General features: G+C 41.5%; 1 protein-coding gene across 2 annotated transcripts in view; it reads right to left on the bottom strand.

Annotated features, from left to right (window-relative positions):
- Positions 1 to 3,788: 3,788 nt before the first annotated feature.
- Positions 3,789 to 12,140, bottom strand: part of LOC309546357 (uncharacterized protein) — a 72,704-nt gene continuing 64,352 nt past the window's right edge. Inside the window, exons 3-4 of one of the 2 annotated variants that reach the window (XM_082245994.1) lie at positions 11,155 to 11,322; positions 3,789 to 4,212 (exon numbers count right to left, since the gene is read on the bottom strand). In XM_082245994.1, coding sequence (XP_082102120.1) covers positions 4,004 to 4,212; positions 11,155 to 11,322 — 377 coding nt within the window. In that variant the 3' untranslated portion in view covers positions 3,789 to 4,003. Of the gene's footprint in view, positions 4,216 to 11,154; positions 11,323 to 12,140 lie in introns of both variants that reach the window. The other variant, XM_082245993.1, reaches the window with a different exon arrangement.

Here is a 12,140-nt window from a genome sequence, read left to right as displayed (position 1 = left end):
TTTCAATTTGAAAGACACAAAAAAGATTTAAAAAATGGGGTGTGGGTGGCTTGCTGAGTTGCTGGCACCCTTGTGGGCTGGTGGCTGACGCCTGGGAGTTTGGGTGGCTTGCTGGCACCCTGTTGTGGGTCGGTGGCTGACGCCTGGCAGTGTGGCTGGCTTGCTTTCTGGCACCCTGTTGTGGGGTGGCTGATTGCTGGCATCCTCTTGTGGGTTGGTGGCTGATGCCTGGCAGTGTGGGTGGCTTGCTTGTTGTTCACCCTGGTTGAGCTCTTGTTTTACCCGGTTGGCTATGTTTAGCCTTGTTGGGAATTATATGTATTGCTATGTTTTTCCCACCCCTCATGTTGATACTGCTTTGGGACATCCCAAGGGCCTAAAAAGATATGGGGCTGTGTCCGTCAGTGAACAAAAGGAAAACTGGATTTTTGTTTTACCATAAAATCCTTTTCTCTGAGGTTCACTGATGGACACAGCACCCGCCCCTCTGTTGGGTTGAGTTATGTATTCTGACACTGCTTATTACAAACTGTCCTATAGCAGGAAGTAATGGTATAACACCTGGGACTGCCTCAGGGGTGTAACCAAAGTTGTTACTGCCTAGTCCTACTCCTGAAGAGAGAGCAGAATAAGCCCAAGGGTCTAAGAGGATACGGGGCTGTGTTCGTCAGTGAACCTCAGAAAAAAGGATTTTACGGTAAGACAAGAATCCAGTTTCACTGATCTAACCAAAGTAATCAGATTTATAATTAGTTGTGGATGTTTTATTGCTCTGTGCACTACCTTATTGAAAAGTCTGACTGAAAGTGGATGGAAGCTATGTATTTTATTAAATAGGATTTTAGAAACATCACATTTAAAATTAATATGAAGGACGATGCATATGTTAGAGGTGATATGCTGTTTATTATAAGAAAAAAATTATATATACAGTATATATATATTAGCATTTTGTTCAAAGAGCTACATCTGCTGAGAGAGAAGTTGTACAATTAATTTATAATACCAGACCTAGTATTTTTTAAAATGCAATCATGTACAAAACAGTAGTATGAGACAACAGGAAATAATTAATGGAAAGGGTATAATAAAAAAGAAACATACAATATTGTTCATACAAACCTAAGTAAAAAGCTTCAGTTACTTAGTTTACATGAAAGTGCTAATAAAAAATGTGAACCTAATTGAGACTTTTGTTCAGTACAGTTCGTTTAGCTTCCTACATTGTCCTTTTGTAATAATTTTTGTGGCTGAACTCTCTCTTTCAAAGTCTGCAAGAAAAACTGGGTGTTTTATTTGTCTTCTCTCTTGTGCAAGGAACTGGATGTAAGTTCATTAAAGTGCATGGTTCATAAGTATGATCAATAAAAGTGGAAAACAATCCACTAATCAGCATCATCACTACATTGTTTAGGGGAAAACCCACAAAGCCTTCTGAACTTAAAAAGCAGAACTGCAAAGGATGTTTTAAAAAAGATCTGACAGCTAGTCTCTTATGATAGAAAAGATTCATAATGTCTCTTCTGTCATAAATGTTTCTTCCCTGCCTTTTAAATTTTTTTTCTAAGTGTATACTGATCCACTAATGTGCAGCTCATTTTACAGTCTGGGCACAATATGTATGTGTGCATGGGACTTACGTCATCCCAGGTCCAGCAATCTAAATGGCCGAAGACTTCAAACCTGTAAGAGAAGACTAAGTGCAGATAGAAGTTCCAGCAACAGAGTTGGAGATTGTGGATGTCACATAACTGGAGAAGGGCACTTTGCAAGGTAAAGTGCCCTAATGTGCAATGTGTATACTGACACATTACGACAAAAGCTCCTGAAGGCCCCAAAAATGTTGTTAAAAGTTGTTAAAAGGACCCTCATTAAAAAAACAAAAGTACCATTCATCCTCCACTTCCTCTCCGCCTCTATCACATCTGCTGTGTTATATTTTTTACAGACCCAAGCTACCACTTCCTTCTTGCTTAGGCGAGAATGATGTCTACTTGGGCAGCCGCCTCCCCGCCTGCAGCCTCCTGGGACAGTTCATACATCCCAGGAGGCTACAGGACCAGACCCACAACGCTGCTGTGCTTCACGCATGGGCAGTGGGGAGCCAGCTGTGAGACATCAAGAAGTCAAAGCTAGCTCACAAATCCAAGATGGCGCCAACAAAGAGAGGAAGTCCAGCAAAAAATCAACTAAGGAGCAGTCAGCGCTGGACTTTATGGACTGGTAAGTGTCTGTTTCTTAAAAGTCAACAGCTACAATATTCATAACTACTGACTGTAATTTTTTTTAAATTAGGTTCAGCTTTACCTTCAGCAATCTGTATTGCAGCATGTAGACTGCAGCGCATGCATTTTATATACAATCACAGCTACTTATAATGCTAAGAATTTGGTGTTAAATACCTCTAATATTCCATTTATTCAGCAGTCACCACTAAACTACTTTCATCCGATCTGCAGGGCCAGGATTGTATATGAGGTTAAATTGGCAGTGGCTCATCAGTGCTAAAATTCTCAGGTTATTTGGCAGCAATTGCAGCACTAGTTAACACCTCTGGTAAAATTGTTAAAATGTTCTTTTTTTGGGGCAAACTGGGAGGCTTGGTTGCCTGTGATGTCATAGGCTCACAACAGGAACATGTAGGCCCGGCATCCTGTTGTCCCAATGCAGGAGTAAATAGGTGAGTGTGACAAAGTTGCCATAGCTTTAAAAACTGTGTTGTATTGTCACCCTATTACAGGACGACCACAGTTGGAGGATAACTTGGCAGGATCATCTACAATTGGGTGCTTATCAACAATATCAAACAGCAATTTAAAAAAAAAACTATTTAGAGAAGTTGTTTGGGTTTACATACACTTTAATGAACATTCCAACCTAAGGCCCCTTTCACACATACGGATAGTTCATTTCATCAGTTCAGTCACATTTTTTTGTCATCGGTTTTTTTTCAGTCAACATCAGCTTTTCATCTGTTGTCATCCATTTTCATCCGTTCTGTTTTTTTGACGGATGAAAAATAGAGCTTTCATCCGTTCAAAAAAGCAGATGAAAATGGATGTAAATGGATGATCATCTGTTGTCATCCCTTTTTCCATAGGAATGCATTAATGTCCGTTTTTCATCCGTCAACAGATTGGATAAAAAACAGACAAACAGTCCGTATGTGTGAAAGCCTTAGTAATTAAAAATCATGCAGCTGGTTGGTTGAACTACTCTTCAGCCTATTTAAACGACTAAGTTATTGGATGTAAACAGCCTGTGAGAAATCAACTGTGCAAAGGACGATCAGTTTTTATAATATATCTACAAGAAACATTATTTTTGATTAAAAAAACACTTTATTGCTTGATTGGGTAATACATACAAGTTAGGCACTTGGTAAATTTTGGTAATAAAGAAGGCACTAAATATTTTCCCTGCAGAAATTCTCAAAATGCCTCTTTCACGCGGGCGCCGCCTGACAGAGTACATTCTGCTCAGCGGGGGATCGATCCACTCAGTTCTTGCAGAGTGGACACAGGCAGAGCTTTCTGTTTAAACCCGACTACCCTCTGAGCCGATCCATCTAAACAAAAGGATAGATCCTGACCAGATCTGACTCAGAGGTAGCCCGTTTTACACTTTGAAGTCCATAGGGCTGAATGGACCATCAGATCAGGTCCCCCTGAAAAAGTGACAGTGAATCTGGCCTTGCTATCAGTTTAGCGCCTAAACACTTGTGATACTGCTGATGTGTATATCTGTTGTATATGATAATATTAAAGAGTAGTGATATATTTGGTGCAACTGTATGATAACTGATCACAAATTCTCTGATAAAATACAGATTTATCGATTAAATTAGGTCTGAACTTTGCTTGACTCCTTGGCCTAAATATGCTTTGCAACAACATTTTTACTATAGTAAATACTCAATGAATCTAAGTAGGTGGTAAAACTAAGTTTAAAAAATAAACCAATATCTTAAATTGATAACTGAGCTTAGTGAGGCATTCCAGCATCAGACATCTCTCCTTTGTGACGTGGGATCTATGTCCTTATCTCCAGGTAAGAACTCAAGTCTGAATTGTCCTGTTCTTGAGTTAAAAGATGCATAATCATTTTGAGACTCCTCTTCATCTAAAACTGTCATGTTGGGATTATAAATTCTTGGTGCATCATATAACCCGCCAGAGATCACCAATGTGTCATCAGGTGGTAAATATCCATCTGCTGAAGAGCAAAGCAAAAATGTAACATGGCATTTATTAAAATACTCTGCTTTGGTTACATAGTTTGTCAGACAGTCCCTAGCTAGATTCTTTGTGCTACATCAGAAAATAGATGAGTCTGAAGATTGTCCCCAGAAAGCTTTATTAGGCTTACAAAGAAACCATAAACCAGCATCCACCCATAACAGTGGAGTGTGCTTATACTTTATAGTCAATAAGTTTAAGAATATCAGTTTTAGTACAGTGTGTTTAAGGTGTAAACCACACAATCAGCACTACATAAAGTATACCAAAAACTATGATGAAAATAACCACCTGAGCTCTGGAAGGTTTTACTTCCGTCATGACCAGCCAGTGTTTTGCTATTAAGCACTGTGCTCCTTTAACTGGCAATATCATCATTATCTAAAAAAGGTGCGTATATAAACAAAGTCCACATATGCACTAGCAGCGCTAGTGTCCCCTTGATTTAACAAGCGGCGAATAAACTTGTATGATAACAAGAATATCAATAAATACGGTGACTGTTTAGGAACACAAATGATTGATGTGGAAAGTCTCTTTATCCAATGAAACCAGGTAAACAGAGGTGCAGATCCAGAATATTCTCTCAAATCACCAACTCAGCCACCAAGAGCCTTCACCACACCACCGTGCTCCCCCCTAGGTATTAAAAACGTACCCTTATCGAAAAGATTAAACGCCTTGTATCAAAACCAGTGATCTTCCACTCTTCTTTGGTGATCCACCTTGCGATTCTGATACCCTGGAAATCAGCGCCACCTCATGTCCACTCATAGGAATAACATGTAATGAAAACGATAGGGACCCATAGTGTAACACGCTTCACACAACAATATTTATTGATAAAAGAATTGCACTCACATGGGATAAAACTTTTCAAGCAGATCTGTATACCAAGGGGAAACGCCTGCTCCTCCCGCCGTATGCGCTGTCTCCACCGTGGATCGCCCTCAGTTGAAGTCCGTGATGACGAAACGCGTCAGAGCGTGAGCACGTGGCTACCAAGGCAACCCTGCGCAAGTGTCCTAGCATCCTATGTCACGCTGCCGAGACCGCGGCGAGCCGGGAAGTCACAAGCAGAGGCACCCGATCCTTGCAACACGGTGGAGACAGCGCATACGTGGACTTTGTTTATATACGCACCTTTTTTAGATTTCTATTGATTATATAGCAGCAGCTGTGTGTGAATAATGCATACCATTTATTAAGATTGTCACATTCATCCATTATTAGTGACTTGTCACTGGAATATTCGGTTGTACTCTTCATCCCCTAAGCGCTGAGTGGGTGGGACGGGACCTAGGTCCTTGTTTTGCTCCTGGTTTCTTTAAATATCATCATTATGCAACACTGTATGTGCAGGAGACACTTAAGTTTGCTTGGTTCCGTACTCTGCCTCTCAACCCCAAGAACAAGCCCTGCCCCTCTGGCACACCTGGCAATAGTGTAAGTGCAAGACCAATGAAAACACACCTTATGATAAAACACAGAAATGTCTTTACTATAAAAATAGTCTCTGTGTAAAAATAACAGACAGTAATAGTGTATTCTTGAAAGAATTAGCAATCACTGAGATTAAGAGCAATATAACTAAATGTATTGTATCAGGCTGATTCTAGGGGATTCCATATCCGTGAACTACCCCAGAAGCAGAGACAAGCACTTAAACAACAATGAATCACAATTAACACAAGCTGAGTTACCTCTACTTAACCACTTGAGGACCGCCTGCCGAAGATTTACTGCGGCAGGTTGGCCCTCCTGCGTGAACCGACGTAGCTCTAAGTCGGTCGCAGCACGCCTGCAGCTAGGCCCCCACTCGGCAGCGGGGACTCTGATGCACAGGGCCGGCGGCTACGATTGCCGCCGGGCACCCACGATCGTTCCCCGATGAGAGAGAAGGACGGTCAGCTGTTGTAAAAACAGCTGACCGTTCTTCTCTCTGGAATGATCACAAAGCGCCTGTGATCCTTCTATATAGAATTACAGGTCTCTGTGATCATTTCAAAAGCCCAACCCCCATGCAGTTAGAAACACTCCCCTAGGCTTACATTTAACCCCTTGATCACCCACTGTGTTAACCCCGTCCCTGCCAGTGTCATTATAGTAACAGTGCATATTTTTAGCACTGATTACTGTAGTAATGTCACTGGTCCCCCCAAAAGTGTCAAAAATGTCAGTTAGGGGTCCAATCTGTCCGCTGCAATGTTGCAGTCCCGCTAAAAATCGCAGATCGCCGCCATTACTAGTAAAAAAAAAAACAATAAAAATTACATAAATCTTTCCTGTAGTTAGTAGATGCGATAACTTTTGCGCAAACCATTTAAAATACGCTTATTGCGATTTTGTTTACCAAAAGTATGTAGCAGAAAACAAATTGACCTAAAATGCTAAAAAATTTAGATTTTTACATTTTTTTTGGGAATGTTTTATATAGCAGAATGTGAAAAATATTGTTTTTTTTTTTTTTTTTTTCAGAATTGTCGCTCTTTTTTTGTTCATAACGCAAAAAATAAAAATCGCAGAGGTGATCAAATACCACCAAAAGAAAGTTCTATTTGTGGGAAGAAAGGACATCAATTTTATTTAGGTAGAGCATCGCACGACTGCCCAATTGTCTGTTAAAGTAACGTAGTGCTGAATTGCAAAAAATGGCCTGGTCATTAAGGGATCAAATCCTTCCGGTCCAGAAGTAGTTAAATTAGCGCTATGAGTCCAGGCAGGAGGAGAGCAGAAGAATGACTTTCTTCTATATCAGGCTTCTCTCTTCTCTCCCCTGGCACCACAGGCCCAACTACAAACACTGTACCTATTTCAGTGCTTAGTGACTTAAAGCGGAGTTCCGGCCTCAGGGGTGAAATTTTGATAAAAATACCCCCGGGACAGTCAAGGCTAGTACATTCCACAATGGATAGCCTCTGAACTGTACCGGGTCGCACTTACCTTTTAGAAGAACTACTTACCTTGAAAATTTCTTCTCCAGCGCTGCCATCTCAGGTGTGGGCAGCTGAAGCCAGCGCATCCTCTTCTGCATCCTCTTCTCCCAGAATGTGCCTGCACCGGCCCCGTTCGTCACTTCCGGTGCGGGCGCGTCATCCCTCCACAGCTTCTGGGCATACCCAAAAGCTGTTTAGCAGGTAATGACGCGCCCGCACTGGAACTGACGAGCGGGGCCGGTGCAGGCACATTGATTCCTGGGAGCGATGACGTTCAGCTCCCAGGAATCAATGCAAAGAGGAAGTGACGGCGCGGGCCGCGGCCGCAGAGGGAGGAAGTAGAAGAAAGGTGAGTATATTTTTTTCAATATCAAGTTAAGTAAACAAAAAAAAAATCGTAAATATCCATTTTTCTCTGTCGCTCATTGACAGACGTAGTCCTCTTTGATTCTCATCAATAGGGTTATGCTGCCTCCGCAGGAGTAGGACTAGGCAGAAAGAAAAATGTTCTGGCTCCACCCTAGGGGCATTCCCAGAGGGTATATCCTCCCTCTCTCTGCTACAGGATGTCAGTTTTTTTCTGTCTAGTCATTTCATTTGAATGAGGACATTGTATTGTCCTTCCTATGTCCTAAGCCCAATCATCCTCGAGAATTTGCGTTGCATTCCTTGGATGCAGTTCGGGCGATCAGGATATATTTGAATACTACGGATTCAATTTGTAAGACGGATTCACTGTTTGTGATCACGGATGGCCCTAAGAAGGGGTTGCCTGTTTCTGCCGCGACCATCTTTAGATGGATCAGACAGACGGTGGTATAGGCTTATTCTATCTAAGGGTCGGGATCCCCCGTTCCCTGTTAAGGCGCATTCTACTCGGGCGCTTAGTGTTTCCTGGGCCTTCCGCCATCAGGCGTCAGTGGTTCAGGTTTTCAAGGCGACTACTTGGTCGTCGGTTCATACCTTTACAATATTGTATAAGGTTTATGTGAGGGCATCGTCAGATGCCTCTTTTGGCCGCAAGGTTCCTGCAGGCCGCTGTTTGAGGAGACTGTTGGTCTACCTCGAGGGTTTGTTGGGTAGGTCTCATCTGGTTGCTCGATGAGTCCCTTAATACTTCTGGTTGGCTCAGGTTGGGCCTTCTAGATTGGATTTGATTTCTGTCAATCCCACCCCTCATTTGTGGCACTGCTTTGGGACGTCCCTATTGATGAGAATCAAAGAGGACTACGTCTGTCAATGAGCGACAGAGAAAATTGGATTTTTGTAAGATCTTACCGTAAAATCCTTTTCTCTTAGCTCATTGACAGACGTAGTACCCGCCCCTCTATCATTGAGTTGGGTTGGGTTAAATTCTCTGACACTGCTTTGTGACATAACTGACATCCTGTAGCAGAGAGAGGGAGGATATACCCTCTGGGACTGCCCCTAGGGTGGAGCCAGAACGTTTTTCTTTCTGCCTAGTCCTACTCCTGCGGAGGCAGCATAACCCTATTGATGAGAATCAAAGAGGACTACGTCTGTCAATGAGCTAAGAGAAAAGGATTTTACGGTAAGATCTTACAAAAATCCAATTATTTTTCAGGTGACCCAGAGCAAGCGGATGGCCCAAAATCGATTTTGTCGATTTTGAGGCCGCAACTCCGCTTTAACTCCCAAGTCAGACTATACTGCACATACAAAATTAGTGAACATATAGTGCATATGATCAAAAATGATGAACTCAGTCCATAAAACTCCAAAAAAAGTCCATATGGATAATCAGTGTCAGTGTAAACAAGGTCAATCCTCCACCAGTGGTCCTTCACCCAAAAACAGAAATGCGCACTCACCAGACCATGTTGCTGTCTTATTAGGACAGCTAATGAGTTTTTGTATATTATTATATAGCAGGTCTTGAGCCAGAAAGCAAATCAGAAGAGAGGATGACACCGGAGAAAATTCCTTCAAGTACTCCAACCAGCAGGAAGTTATATCAATAGATATGCAAGAGAGAAAATGCTTTCCATAGTGTAGTATTTATTAAAAGACTACTAAAAACAAGAAAAAGCCAAACACAAAAGTCCAATCTTCAGAACATCACTTACATGAAAAGCAACCAGAATCCACAATAGCACTGGTGGCTAGGACCTCTGGCATGTAATACTGCTCTACGGCCGTTTCGCGTGAAAACGCTTCCTTCACTTTTATGTTTATACTGCACATACACTACATATACAGACTCAGAGCCCTGAATATGTGTGTGCATGCCCGTAAGGCACCGCTAACTTCATTCCTTTGGAAGAAGGATGAGGCCTTGTATCTTTAGCTAGCCATTTTAGTTGGTGCACTTAGAACTCCTGCTTGACAAAGTTTACACGGGGTGTGCTGACAGTATCCGGATAGCAAGGCAGACACTGTGACTGCTTTAACAGGGCTTCAACAAGACCCAGGTTCTGGCAGGTGAGGGGCAAGGTGAAGTAACTTTGTCTGTGTGCAGTGTCCTTGTTTCCTGCAGATGGGCCTTCTCACCAATCCTGCGGTCAGGGCCCAAACAAATATCCTGGAAAGGGCAGGCTCTTCTGGTAATCCGACTGGTCATCTCACACTGGAGTGATTCACTCAGCTGATGCAGATGCGTCTGGACAGGCACCCTTTAATCAGACTGGATGTCTGGAGCACAGCAATAGACTGACCTGGGAGGCAACACCTCTCCCCTAGGTCCAGTCTCTTCCCCTGCCTCGTGGTGACTGCTTTCTCCTCAGCAGATAAGATGGTGTCCTTCATTCCTTCCTTTCCAGAGATTCCTGGGGTTTGTAGCCCTGTCCCCAGTGATTAGAATGGATCCACCTATTTTGGGAACTACACATCCTAGAGTTCTTTGCAGCTCATCAATCCTCCCTGGATTGGCTAGTTCCTTCTGCAAATGAGAAATAGGGGAGGGTTCTAAGTGTCTGTGAACTCTTCTCACTCACTGCACAGTGAGAAGAAGGAGAGGGAGGGAGGAAATTTCCCTGCAGCTGCTGGCAGGCACTTTGTCCCTTCAGTGAGAGCCTCGGTCATCCTGGCATGGAAACGGGAAAATGCGAGGCACCCGCTACACACGCAAATAAAATGTGTATCATTTTTTTTTACACAAATAGAGCTTTCTTTTGCTAGTATTTGATCACCCCTAGGTTTTTATTGTTTGCTACATAAACGAAAAAAACGGAAGATTTTGAAAAAAGAAAAAACTTTTTTTTTTTTTTTACTTTCTGTTATTTATAACACATATCGAGTAAAATCAAATGTCTTCATAAATTTAGCCCAAAATATATTCTGCTACATTTCTTTGATAAAACAAAATGCCAATAAGTGTATATGAATTTGTTTGTAAGAAAGTTATAGTGTCTATAAACTATGGTATATATATATATATATATATATATATATTTGAAAATGTATTGATTCTGATGTACTGATGGCCTATCTCATTTCTTGAGGCCCTTAAAATGATCAGGGATATTGACTGGTGACAATAATATTAATGGTGTTAATAAATAAATATTTTTTTATAACATTTTTAAAAAATGTTAACCTTTTACTTCCTTTTTTAATTTGTTTGCTTTTTTTCTTTCCATACTCTTATCAGAGTAGTTCAGTGTCACCATAGCAGCACTGTACTACTCTGAGGTAGCGAGTAGGGATTTATTTTTTTTCTTTACACTTTGATCACTGTTTCTATGACAGTCATTGTAACAGCAATGTTTTGAACTGTCATTAATGGCTTACCTTCATGATAGCTGTGGTTACTAGTGATCTGTGATTTGCTTCATCTAATCACATGGTACAGGTGATTGGCCCAGGTACCATGTGATAGCTATGGGCCAATCACAGCATCACTCAATAGGAAACACAGCTGTTATGAATGAAATGTTTTCATAACAGCTTTGCTGACACTGCGATCATGTGATCACATAGAAAACTAGCTAGTCACTGCATCACCACTATATAAACATTACCTGGTTCATATGAAGTTTCACGAAGAGGATGATGAGAATATTGAGATCTACCCCTCAGGCATCTTTTGAATCCAAATGAGAGTATTACCAAAACAACTACAACTAAGATAATGCTGAAGATAGATGTTAGGATGACCTCAGAATAGTCCATACTGTGTTTTTCTGCACCTGTAAAAGACCAGAACAATATCAGAGGATTAATTCAGCACAACTGAGACGTGTAAGAATGAATATACTATTTCCAAGACTATGTGGATGCTGGAACTAAACCATTAAAGTGTAACTAAAGGCAAAACATTTTTTTCATTTTGGATGCCATCTGTGTCCCCTTGGACTTTCCTATCCCTTCCTGTCTCATAGCCACAGCAGGAAGTGAGAGGAAATCCCTCCAAAGTGAGGGAATCCTGGTGTGTCACCAGGATCACCAGAACTAGTGTCCCCATTGGAAGATTTCCCCTCTATTAGTGTTCAAACCAAAATGTAGAATTATCTTTTACTTTCACTTTTGATGATAACCATAAACAGGACAAACAGACAGTGAATCTTTCTAACTGGGCACAGACAGCAATAAAAATGACAGGTGTTTAATCCCTTTGCACTCTGTCCAAAAGATAATAAAAAATTGGATTTTTCCCACAATTTACCTGTAAAATCCTTTTCTTGGAGTACATCACGGGACACAGAGCAGCCATAATAATTTATATGTGGGTTATGCGCCACCTATAGGTGAATGGACACTAGCAGATCAACCAAACAGAAAGTCCTCCTCTATATAACCCCTCCTAAACAGAAAGTACCTCAGTTTTGTAGCAAGCAATGAATATCCCAAAAAAGAGGGGAGGGACCTCTGTGTGCCTTGATGTACTCCAAAAAAAGGATTTTACAGGTAAGCTGTAGGAAAAATCCAATTTTTTTTATTGTACATCACGGGATACAGAGCAGCCATAATAATAACTATGTGGGATGTCCTAAAGCAATGCCCTTGA

Source organism: Pelophylax lessonae (genome assembly GCF_965119305.1).
Source record: "Pelophylax lessonae genome assembly, chromosome: 2".
Taxonomy (NCBI): domain Eukaryota; kingdom Metazoa; phylum Chordata; class Amphibia; order Anura; family Ranidae; genus Pelophylax; species Pelophylax lessonae.
This window is presented reverse-complemented; position numbering and strand designations above follow the sequence as displayed.